This window comes from Pristiophorus japonicus, chromosome 22 (assembly GCF_044704955.1).
Source record: "Pristiophorus japonicus isolate sPriJap1 chromosome 22, sPriJap1.hap1, whole genome shotgun sequence".
Lineage (NCBI taxonomy): Eukaryota > Metazoa > Chordata > Chondrichthyes > Pristiophoridae > Pristiophorus > Pristiophorus japonicus.
Genome location: NC_091998.1, coordinates 69,712,754 through 69,725,337, shown reverse-complemented (window position 1 = coordinate 69,725,337; position 12,584 = coordinate 69,712,754). Strand labels below are relative to the sequence as shown.

The 12,584-nt window shown below is 55.1% G+C and overlaps 1 protein-coding gene across 1 annotated transcript in view; it reads left to right on the top strand.

Annotated features, from left to right (window-relative positions):
- Positions 1 to 12,584, top strand: part of LOC139234660 (drebrin-like protein B) — a 37,537-nt gene that overhangs the window by 17,612 nt on the left and 7,341 nt on the right. Inside the window, exons 8-13 of the mRNA XM_070865342.1 lie at positions 3,339 to 3,393; positions 4,696 to 4,770; positions 6,147 to 6,258; positions 8,384 to 8,476; positions 10,191 to 10,262; positions 10,918 to 11,102. Coding sequence (XP_070721443.1) covers positions 3,339 to 3,393; positions 4,696 to 4,770; positions 6,147 to 6,258; positions 8,384 to 8,476; positions 10,191 to 10,262; positions 10,918 to 11,102 — 592 coding nt within the window. The remainder of the gene's footprint in view (positions 1 to 3,338; positions 3,394 to 4,695; positions 4,771 to 6,146; positions 6,259 to 8,383; positions 8,477 to 10,190; positions 10,263 to 10,917; positions 11,103 to 12,584) is intronic.

Below are 12,584 nucleotides of genomic sequence, written 5' to 3'. Positions count from 1 at the left end.
ATCTCCAAATTTGCGGATGACACTAAGTTGGGTGGCAGTGTGAGCTGCGAGGAGGATGCTGTGAGGCTGCAGAGCGACTTGGATAGGTTAGGTGAGTGGGCAAATGCATGGCAGATGAAGTATAATGTGGATAAATGTGAGGTTATCCACTTTGGTGGTAAAAACAGAGAGACAGACTATTATCTGAATGGTGACAGATTAGGAAAAGGGGAGGTGCAAAGAGACCTGGGTGTCATGATACATCAGTCATTGAAGGTTGGCATGCAGGTGCAGCAGGCGGTTAAGAAAGCAAATGGCATGTTGGCCTTCATAGCAAGGGGATTTGAGTACAGGGGCAGGGAGGTGTTGCTACAGTTGTACAGGGCATTGGTGAGGCCACACCTGGAGTATTGTGTACAGTTTTGGTCTCCTAACCTGAGGAAGGACATTCTTGCTATTGAGGGAGTGCAGCGAAGGTTCACCAGACTGATTCCCGGGATGGCGGGACTGACCTATCAAGAAAGACTGGATCAACTGGGCACTGGAGTTCAGAAGAATGAGAGGGGACCTCATAGAAACATTTAAAATTCTGACGGGGTTAGACAGGTTAGATGCAGGAAGAATGTTCCCAATGTTGGGGAAGTCCAGAACCAGAGGTCACAGTCTAAGGATAAGGGGTAAGCCATTTAGGACCGAGATGCGGAGGAACTTCTTCACCCAGAGAGTGGTGAACCTGTGGAATTCTCTACCACACAAAGTTGTTGAGGCCAATTCACTAAATATATTCAAAAAGGAGTTAGGTGAGGTCCTTACTACTAGGGGGATCAAGGGGTATGGCGAGAAAGCAGGAATGGGGTACTGAAGTTGAATGTTCAGCCATGAACTCATTGAATGGCGGTGCAGGCTAGAAGGGCCGAATGGCCTACTCCTGCACCTATTTTCTATGTTTCTATGTTTCTTGTCTATCTTTCCGAATTGTCAGATACCCCTGTATGTTTAATTTCCAGTCTTGGCCACCCTGCAACCACGTTTCTGTAATGGCCACCAAATCATACCTATTTGTAATTTGTGTCGTCAACTCATTTACTTTGTTTCGAATGCTGCGTGCGTTTCGGTAGAGTGTTTTAATGCTAGTTTTTAAACCATGATTTTTAGTTTTTGACCCCTCCTGCAGCCCCTTTATATTAATACATATTGTCCCTTCCTATCACCTTGTGGTTTACACTTACCCCAGTGCTACTCTGCTCTGTTGCCTCCTGCCTTTTGCATCCTTTCTTGGGGTTCTGTTCATCTAAGCTCTCACCCACTCTAACTAGCTCAGAGCCCTCTCCTGGGTTCCCAGCCCCCTGCCAAGCTAGTTTAAAGCCCTCCCAACCGCACTATCAAAACCACCCGCGAGAACATTGGTCCCGTCTCTGTTGAAGTGTAACCTGTCCGACTTGTACAGGTCCCACCTACCCCAGAAGCGGTCCCAATTGTTCAGGAAACTAAAGCCCTCCCTCCTATACCAATGCCCCAGCCACGTATTTATCTGACTAGCCTTCCTTTTTCTACCCTCACTAGTACGTGGCACTGGCAGAAATCCCGAGATTACCACCTTTGAGGTCCTGGCTTTCAATCTTTTTCTTAGTTCCCTAAACTCAGCTTTCGGGACCTCACCCCTCTTTCTACCGATGTCGTTGGTACCAATGTGGACCACAACCACTGGCTGTTCCCCTTCCCTTCCCAGAATGCCTTGCAGTCGCTCAGTGACATCATTGACCCTTACACCAGGGAGGCAACACACCATCCTGATGTCACTTTTGCTGCCGCAGAAGCACCTATCTGCTCCCCTAACTATTGAATCTCCTATCACTATAGCCCTTCCCGTCTTCTTCCTCCCCCCTGTGCAGCTGAGCCACCCACGGTGCTGTGGATTTGGCCCTGGCTGCACTCCCCAGAGGCATCACCGCCCTCGCCAGTAGTCAGAATAGAGTACCGGTTGGAGAGCGGGATAGCCTCGGGACTCCTTCACTACCTGCCTCGCCATACTCTTGTGTGTGACGGTCACCCATTCCCTATCCTCCTGTACCCTTTTAATCTGTGGGGTGACCAACGCCTGAAACGAGCTATCCATGTGCCTCTCGTTCTCTCGGATGCTTCTCAGTGCCTCCAGTCCTCGCGCAAGCTCCGAGACTCGGCGCTCGAGTTGGAAGAGCTGGAGACACTTCCTGCACATGTGGTCATCCCCGTTGCGGGAAGTATCCAGGAATTCCCACATGGCACAGGTGTTGCATTCGATTTCTTTCTACCTTTTTGGCTTCTCAACCTGCTGCAGCTGCACCGGCTGGCCTTTATAGGCCTCTGCGACTGCCGCCGATCCCAGGACTCCCGCTGGGCCTTTAGAGGCCTCACTCGCACTGCTGCTCCGCCTCTCCGACTGTTGGAGCAGGCTGGGACCGGCTGCACGATGGGTGTTGTGATGGAGCATGAGCCATAGTATTACGGCACAGAAACCGGCCATTCCGTCCCATGCCTGGTGTTCATGCTGCACACGAATCTTCTCCCACCCCTCAACAGGTAGAACTAAGGGGTATAGTCTAAGGATAAGGTGTCGGCCATTTAGGTCAGAGGGTGGTGAATTTTTGGAATTCTCTGCTCCAAAGGGCTGTGGATGCTGAGTGTCTGAATATATTCAAGGCTGAGAAATAGATTTTTGGACTCTGGGGAATCAAGGGATATGGGGATTGAGTGGGAAAGTGGAGTTGAGGTCGATGATCACCATGATATTGAATGGCGGAACAGGCTCGAGAGGCCGAATGGCCGACTCCTGCTCCTTGATCTTATGTTCTTATCGTTCTATTCCTTTATCCCTCATGTTCATCTAGCCTTCCCTTAAATGCATCCCTGCTATTCGCTTCAACCCCTCCCTGTGGCAGTGAGTTCCACATTCTCACCCCTCTCTGGGTAAAGAAGTTTCTGCTGAATTCCCCATTGGGTTTCTTGGTGACTGCATTATATTCATGACCCCTAGTTTTGGACTCCCTATACATGGAAACATTCTCCCCTTCATAATCCGGATCATTCGAAACCGCTCCCGATAACGAGGCCCCGTGTGAAGTGGTGCCATTACAGGCGGAATATGGCGTGTGCCAAAGGTCACATTGAAATGCCTGAGCCAGGAGTGGGAAGCCATGTGTTCCCCTTTGATGAGGCAACGGTACCTCAGTGCGTTTGCTATGGTTTCTGCGGCGACTCTAATTGGATCCATTGGTAAAAGAGCAGAGTAGCTCCCAGTGAGCGTCTGAACCATCGACCCGCTCATTAAACCTCTTTCACGCTGGTCGTCCTGGAATTCACTTACTGTTCCGCTGTTGCAGGCAGTTCCAGAAGAGACAAGACTCCCAGAGCAGAGAGCAGGAGAAGCAACGCTGGGTGAGTCATGGGCAACTGCTGCTCCATTGTCTAAACCTCGAGTCTGTCCGAGGGGAGAGGGGCCGGCCGCCTGTCCGAGGGGAGGGGGCGCCGGCTGTCTGTCCGGGGGGGGGGAGGACGATGGACGCCGGCCGCCTGACTGAAGGGTTTGAGGTGACCCCATGTTGGAGATGTTCTGTTCTCGGTGTTTGTGACTTACTGCTGGGGAAAAAACATTTCCGACCTTTTGCATCCAGGCTTTTGGCATCAAACACACCCAGGGCAGGTACAGCACGGGTTAGATACAGAGTAAAGCTCCCTCTACACTGTCCCATCAAACACTCCCAGGGCAGGTACAGCACGGGTTAGATACAGAGTAAAGCTCCCTCTACACTGTCCCATCAAACACTCCCAGGGCAGGTACAGGGGGTTAGATACAGAGTAAAGCTCCCTCTACACTGTCCCATCAAACACTCCCAGGGCAGGTACAGCACGGGTTAGATACAGAGTAAAGCTCCCTCTACACTGTCCCATCAAACACTCCCAGGGCAGGGACAGGGGGTTAGATACAGAGTAAAGCTCCCTCTACACTGTCCCATCAAACACTCCCAGGGCAGGGACAGGGGGTTAGATACAGAGTAAAGCTCCCTCTACACTGTCCCATCAAACACTCCCAGGGCAGGTACAGGGGGTTAGATACAGAGTAAAGCTCCCTCTACACTGTCCCATCAAACATTCCCAGGGCTTGTGTGGAGTTGGTTAGATGCAGAGTGAAGCTCCAAGTGTTGGATTGGCTCAAGATTGTAATTTCCAGCATCACTCCAGGACTTGAGCCCATAATCGAAACTGACACTCCACTGCTGAGGGAGTGCTGCACTGTCGGAGGGGCCTGCTTTGGGATGAGCTATTACTCCAGTATGGGTAAAAAAAGATGGGAGTGAATGGTGTGTGTTGCGATAGTCGAGAGGCTGCAGTGTTGATTGGTCTGTACTAACTACGTGACCCAGAATGCTGCAGTTAACGTGGACTGGTTGCGGGAAAGCCCACAGTGGAGCCATACTGCGCTGCCTGCCAGCCTCTGGTTCCCAGGCTTTGGCTCTCCACTGCAACCTGCCCCATGTCCACGCTTTCTGGCGCCGGGGCCAAGCGGCAGGGAATACCATGATGTTCCTTGTTCACGGTGCAACTCAGTCTGCCGTTCTGTGTTTCGGTTCCTTGCCCTGCATTTCCGGATGTGGTGCGCGGGCGGGCAGTTTCAGCCGCCCCGTGGTTAGTGACTCCGCCGCTGTGCCACGTCTAACGCCATCTTGATGTTTTTTGCAGAATGAGCAGGAGCAGGAATACCAGGCAGCGATGCGCAAGGGCTTCAAGAGAAGTCAGTCGATTGAGAAGGCCTCGGTATGTGCACTGACTGTTTCCTCCACGCACTGATCCTGCACCATCTGTGCAATGACAGGTTGGGGTGCAGGGCGCTGAAAGAATCAGCAGTGGCTGCCAAAGGGAAATCGGGAAGGAAAGCCCCAAGGCACTATTCCCTCTGGTGGGGGGAGTCCAGAACAAGGGGGCGTAACTTTAAAATTACAGCCCGGCCGCTCAGGGGTGATGTCAGGGAGCACTTCTTCACACAAAGGGCCGTGGGAATCTGGAAAACTCTCCCCCAAAAAGCTGCTGAGGTTGGGGGTCAATCGATAATTTCAAAACTGAGATAGCTCGATTTCCATCAGGTCAGGGTATTGTAGTCAGTGAAGTACTGAAGTGTCAGCACTGTTGTAATGTCGCAAAAGCAGCACCGAATTTGCGCACAGCTAGCTCCCACAATTAATTATGAGACAAATAGCCACTTAATCTGTCGACTGGTCAAGGGATGAATTTTGGCCATGACCGTGTTGTGGGATCTTTTACACCCACCTGAGGGGTCAAACAGGGCCTCGGTCTTATCCAAATGACGGAGCCTCCGACAGTGCAGCACTCCCTCAGTACTGCCCCTCCGACAGTGCGGCCCTCCCTCAGTACTGCCCCTCCGACAGTGCGGCCCTCCCTCAGTACTGCCCCTCCGACAGTGCGGCCCTCCCTCAGTACTGCCCCTCCGACAGTGCAGCGCTCCCTCAGTACTGCCCCTCCGACAGTGCGGCGCTCCCTCAGTGCTGCCCCTCCGACAGTGCGGCGCTCCCTCAGTGCTGCCCCTCCGACAGTGCGCCGCTCCCTCAGTGCTGCCCCTCCGACAGTGCGCCGCTCCCTCAGTGCTGCCCCTCCGACAGTGCGCCGCTCCCTCAGTGCTGCCCCTCCGACAGTGCGCCGCTCCCTCAGTGCTGCCCCTCCGACAGTGCGCCGCTCCCTCAGTGCTGCCCCTCCGACAGTGCGCCGCTCCCTCAGTGCTGCCCCTCCGACAGTGCGCCGCTCCCTCAGTGCTGCCCCTCCGACAGTGCGCCGCTCCCTCAGTGCTGCCCCTCCGACAGTGCGCCGCTCCCTCAGTACTGCACTGGGAGTATCAGCCTAGATTATGTCTCAAGTCTCTGGAGCGGGACTCGAACCCACGACCTTCTGACTCGGGCAAGAGTGCTACCACTGAGCCACAGCTGACACACGCAAGGTTGGCAGAAGCCTACAGCTGGTGGTTTAGAGAAAATAGATGAAGTATTGTCAGTTGTTTTGTGGTGAGGGATGTGTGGCAAGGTGCGGGGGTTTGAGCTGGGCTGTGGATGGTGCCGGGATCGAGCTCCCCATTAATACCCGAGACTCTCGGCTTCTACCATTCGCTGCTCGTCTGTTTGCAGGAGGCGGCCTCCATTATTTCCCAGAGATCGGTGAATCCGAAGGAGCTGTTCAAGGAGCGCGAGCGCAGCATGCCGGGAGACCCGTCCTCATTCGGTGCCAGCACACAGCCAGGTAACGGACAAGGTCCGCGCCCCTCCTCTCTCTGCCCAGGGCCAGGCTCCCCCCCCCCCCCCCCCCCCCCCCCCCCCCAGCGCTCCTCACACACCGCTGCTTCTCCAAGCTAAATCTGGGCCACGTAACAGCCCAGGCGTGTACTGAGCCTCGTGGCTGATTGTTTAACCGCTTACTGCCGAGCTGCACCGGATCTACCGACTGTGTCCTGGTCTCTCCCTTGGCCGGAAAGGCACTGTGCTGACCTGCCCCCCCCAATCCTGGCTGAACCAGGAGTATTTATGGGAAAGAAACACACACACGGGATATTGACAGCAGTCCAGCAGCTTTTGTCGCCAGGTTTCCGAGTCACAAATTGCTCGACCGTAACCTTGTTATTTAAAACAGTTTCGATTTGTTAGAATATCGGTGGTGTTGGTACGCTGCCAGTGTACCTGAACATTGGGGACCTGGGGCCCAGGCACGGCAGAAGCCTATCCTACCACCGGGAAGGGTTGGCAGCAGGAACTGAAGGAATGGCCACACCAAACACCTCGGACCAAGAGACCGTTCCTTCTGAGCCTAATTCCCTCGCAGAATCCCGGGACCTTTCTTCACAGACAGGCCTTCGGTATGAACGATTCTGGCTGTTAGTTGGGAGTCTGTTGGTGGCAGCGAGGCCTCCTACATTTATCACACCAGCTCAAGATTAGTCTCGACCCAGTAAATGTACCTTCAATCGGTGTCTGGTTTCCAATTGAAACAATTTCTCCCTATTTACTCTATCTAAAAACCTCAGCATTTTACACTCCTATATTAACTCTCGTCGTTTCTAAGATGCTCTCAGCCATCCTGTGCACAGCCCGAGAAACTTGCTCTTCGTGTAAATTCCACCTGGTTAAAATATTGTGACCAGTTAGTTTTGAGAGGTTTAATGCTAGAGCTGTCTTGTAGGTCAGGGTGCTGAGAGGTGACACGTCACATTGGGCTGTAAGGACACAGACTGTAACAGCTCACGGCCTGTGCAATCCTCCTTGGGCTGTGCACCGTTTTATTCCCCCTTCCCTGCAGCACATAACTACAGAATCTCCTCCGCATGGGATTGGAGGTATTCAATTCGGAAGGCCATGAGACTGAGATCCCGGGCAGGGCGTGGTTACAGCTTGGCTTCATTCTGCTTCTCTTCTGTGACTGTTGCCGGTTTATGTTCACGCACCTCATTCTCCCTCTCCCCCGGCAACAAATGATCCAAGGTGTATGACTATCGACACAATCTGTGTCCGCTTGTCCTCTGCGCTTGCTCTCGCCTGCTTGCTGCGCTGCGTCACTTTGCGTTTTGATTGCGTGGGGAAACTGCAGCCAATCCTTTGGGGGGGCGCACTGCAGATTCAGGGTGTGACTCCCTGGAACTGGCCGTGTGAGGGACGAGGGCAGCAGGCGCATGGGAACACCACCACCTCCACGTTCCCCTCCCAGTCACACACCATCCTGACTTGGAAATATATCGGCCGTTCCTTCATCGTCGCTGGGTCACAATCCTGGAACTCCCTCCCTAACAGTACTGTGGGAGCACCTTCACCACACGGACTGCAGTGGTTCAAGGCAACGGCTCACCACCACCAATGTTCCCTCTTTTTTTTTTAGTCGTGCGCTGGCCCTTTAAGTGTCTGAGCGGCTCATAGAAACTTCTGCACATGAGCGACACCTTTCATGTAAAGGCTGGTGATCGGCCTGCGCAGGACCTCCAGACCGCTCTGCAGCCACGCAGCTTAGCGGAACGTTGCCCGCTACCTTCCCAAGGGGCAACGCGGGATGGGCAATCAATGCTGACCTTGCCAGCAATGCCTGTATCCTGAGAATATAATCCTTCAAATAAATCCAATCCTGGAACATCTCCGCGACATACACATTCCCATATTCCCATCAGAGTTTTTTAGTATTTGGGACAGTCCTTGAAACTGCATTTTCTACATTAATGAAAAGTGAGAGTGATTACATTATCATCGGTGCTAGCCCCAAGTATGCAGAATAGCCTGGCTTTCAATCTGTTGCCGTGTTGCCTTGTACAGTTGTCCGTGTTCCGATGACTCTGCTGCTTACCGTTTGCTATGTTCCCGCTTGCATTTTAACTGCTTTTTTCTGCCAGGCAAGCTCAGGAGTCTCTTCCTGCAGTCCCGGAGCAGCCAGTCGGAGCCCCCTCCCTCGCCAATCCACACATCAGCCCAGCCAGCAGCCCAAGGTTGGCACTTGCTCGTTTAGATTTGGAGCACGGGACGGTACGACTAACTTGTGATCACAGGAGGGGCTGACTGACCAACAATCAGAGTGCAGCATGTTGTATTCTCCCTCTGAGCTGCACATGTCACTCTGCAACTACAGATTGATCCGCCAGTGGCGCATGGCTGCATCGACGATCAGAATGGTGAAATCCTGGTCCTTATTGGAGTGCAGAACGGTGTCAGTCAGTCCATCCTGCTGAATCGTATGTACTGGACCCCTCACTGTAAATCCAGTTCATTCTCTTAAGGGTACATACAAGTTCTAGCGCACAAATTCAGCCCAACGGGTCCGTGCCGGGGTTTATGCCCCACACCAGCCCCCTCCCATCCTCTCCATCCCACCCCATTACCAGATCCCTCTATTCCTCTCTCCCCCCCATGTGTTTATACAGCTTCCCCTTAAATGCATCGATACTATTCGCCTCAACCCCTCCCTGTGGCAGCGAGTTCCACATTCTCACCCCTCTCTGGGTAAAGAAGTTTCTCCTGAATTCCCCATTGCATTTATTAGTGACTATCTCAAGAACCTTAACACCATCCAGGCCAAAGCAGCCCGCTTGATTGGCTCCCCATCCACCACCTTCAACATTCACTCCCTCCACCACCGAAGCACCCTGGCTGCAGTGTGTACCATCTACAAGATGCACTGCAGCACCTCGCCAAGGATTCTTCGGCAGCACCTCCCAAACCCGCGACCTCTACCACCTAGAAGGACAAGGGCAGCAGGTGCATGGGAACACCACCACCTCCACGTTCCCCTCCCAGTCACACACCATCCCGACTGGGAAATATATCGACCGTTCCTTCATCGTCACTGGGTCACAATCCTGGAACTCCCTCCCTAACAGCACTGTGGGAGCACCTTCACCACACGGACTGTAGCGGTTCAAGAAGGCGGCTCACCACCACCTTCTCACGGGCAATTAGTGACGGGCAATAAATGCCGGCCTGGCCAGCGTGCGTGTCTGCATGCGTTCGCCCATGAATGAATTAAAAAAATATATTTATGGCCCCTTGTTTTACTATTGCCCACAAGTGGAAAGATCTTCTCTGTATCGACTCTTATAAAATGCTTTCATAACCTTAAAGAGCCTTATCAGGTTGCCCCTCAGTATTTCTAGAGAAGCACCCCAGCCGGTTCAGTCTTTCTTGATAACCTCTCTTTGTTCTTTTATCATTCGTAAATCTTTTTTAGAACCTTCTCCAGTGCCTTTCCATCCGCTTTATAATACAATGACCACTGTGCTATGCTCAAAGTGCGATATAACCAAGATTTGATACAAGTTTAACATAACTTCTTTCTCTGATGCGTGAACTTCTGTCGGACCTCTGTCTTGCACCTGGATAATGTAAAGAACAGAAGCGATGGTCTAAAATGCTGAACAGAAAATAGACTTGAAAATAAAGCCCGCCTGTGATTGACTGGATTTACAGTGTTTGCTTTGTGCAGAAGCCTGTTGCTGTGTTCGGAGAGTTTTAATTACCAGAGATGTTTGTTTTTCGTACCCTCCTCGCTATCCCCACCCCTGTATCCCCCGGACCTTGTTTCTTTCCCCAGCCATTACATCTCTGATTTGTGATCTTGCATGTTGCATTTGATCAGCACGCTGTTTAGAAAGGTTTAGTGCTTCGTGTTTTGTTGAAGAACTCATTTTCACATGTGATCCTCACCAGAGACCCCACAAAATCTTCCAGAAAGGGTGGAACCCCAGCCCAAGGAAGAGGAGCTGCAGACTGAGTGGAACGGTAGGTCGGTAGTTGTGTGCGCGTGCTTCTGTGTCCTGTGTCCTGTGTCCTTGGTTTACTCGAGCGAGGGGAGTCTCTGCTCATTGTGTGGGAAGCTCCATCAATTGCCATCAGTGCAGGACTGGGGGAGTGCTGCACTGTCAGAGGTGTTCAGTTGCTGTGGTGGAATAAAGCCCCTGTGGCGACGCCCCAGCGAGCTGTGAGGAGTGGCGAGTGTAGAGAGAGGACGGTATTTGGTTTTGCATTCAGCAGTGATGCAAACTTTGGTGTGTGGGTGATGGAAATCTCAGTGCCCATTGAAGCAGTGCCACAGCATTGAGCTGCTTGAACTTGGATCTCCCCGGGTTACGCTGCTCCCGATTGGCTCCCCGTCCCTCACCCGCCAGCCGCCTGATCCGAATTGGACTGTTCCCAGGAACCCTGCAGACTGAACAGCCCCGGGTTCGGGCAGGTGGTGACCATTGGGAAAGCGAGGCACAGGGTCCGTGGAGGCGTCCTGTTTCTGGTACTCTGTGTGTGTTTCGGGGGGATTACCCTGGGGATGGGGAGAGAGAGTGTGAGCGATGGTTCCGATTTCACTGGATGTCTCCGTCTCTAATGGCTGTTAGTTTTGTTTATTTTTTCTCTGTGTTCGTGTTCTGGAAACATTCCACAGATGAGAAGGCTGAGGGTAAAGAAGGTTATAGCTGGCAATTCCACCATTCCGAAACATTAGAGCAAGATGATGTGTACCAGGATCCCGAGGAACCGGTGGAAGGGCAGCACCAGAACCCCGAGCCCCTCACTGCGGTAAGTGCCTTTAGCTCAAGAATCAAAAGCAGCCTGCCGCCCAACTCCTCCGTATGTGTGTGCGTCGGGGGGGTGGTGTGTGTGTGTGTGCGCGCGTCGGGGGGGGGGGGGGGTGTGTGTGCGAGTGCCCGTCGGGGGGGGGGGTGTGTGTGAGTGTGCGCGTCGGGGGTGAGTGTGTGGGTGTGCGCGTCGGGGGGTGAGTGTGTGTGTGTGTGTGTGTAGCTGCGCGCATCAGAGGGGTGTGTGCGCGCGTCGGGGGGGCGTGTGTGTGCGCGCGCGTCGGGGGGACGTGTGTGTGTGCGCGCGTCGGGGGGGGGGCGTGTGTGTGTGCGCGCATCGGGAGGCGTGTGTGTGTGCGCGCGTCGGGGGGGGCGTGTGTGTGTGCGCGCATCGGGAGGCGTGTGTGTGTGTGAGCGTCGGGGTGTGTGTGTGCATTGGGGGGCGTGTGTTTCTGTGTGTGCGTTGGGGGCGTCGGGGGTGTGTGTGCGCGCGCGTCGGGGGTGTGCGCGCGCGTCGGGGGTGTGTGTGCGCGCGTCGGGGTGGGGGGGGGTGTTTGCGCGCGCGTCGGGGGGTGTGTATGTGTGTGTGCGCGCGCGTCGGGGGGAGATGTGTGTGCGCGCGCGTCGGGGGGGAGTGTGTGTGTGCGCGCGCGTCGGGGGGAGTGTGTGTGTGTGTGCGCGCGTCGGGGGGGAGTGTGTGTGTGTGTGCGCACGTCGGGGGGGGGGGTGTGTGCGTGCGCGCGTCGGGGGGGGTGTGTGTGCGTGCGTCGGGGGGGGTGTGTGCGTGCGTCGGAGGGGTGTGTGTGCGTGCGTCGGAGGGGTGTGTGTGCGTCGGGGGGTGCGTTTGTGTGTGCGCGTCGGGGGGGGGGTGTGTGTGCGTGTGCCGGGGGGGGGGGGGGGGGAGTTTGCGCGCGATGGGGGGGGGGGGTGTATGTGTGTGTGCGCGCTTTGGGGAGAGGTGTGTGTGCGTGCGTCGCGAGCGGGGGCGTGTGTGCGCGCGTCGTAGGTGGGGCGTGTGTGCGCGCGTCGCGAGGTGGGGCGTGTGTGCGCGCGCGTCGGGGGTGGGAATGGGTGTGGGGTGCGTGTGTGCGCGCGCGCGTCGGGGAGGTGTGCGTGTGCGCGCGCGCGTCGGGGGGCCGTGTGCGCGCGCGTCGCGAGGGGGGCCGTGTGTGTGGGGTGTGTGTGGAGTGGGGGGATGGGGTGTGTGTGGAGTGGGGGGATGGGATGTGTGTGGGGGGGGTGGGGTGTGTGTGGAGTGGGGGGGTGGGGTGTGTGTGGAGTGGGGGGGGTGGGGTGTGTGTGGAGTGGGGGGGGTGGGATGTGTGTGGAGTGGGGGGGGGTGGGATGTGTGTGTGATGGGGGGTTGGGGTGTGTGTGGGATTGGGGGGGGTGGGGTGTGTTGGGATGGGGGGGGTGGGGTGTGTGTGGGATGGGGGGGGTGGGGTGTGTGTGGGATGGGGGGGGTGGGGTGTGTGTGGGATGGGGGGGGTGGGGTGTGTGTGGGATGGGGGGGGTGGGGTGTGTGTGGGATGGG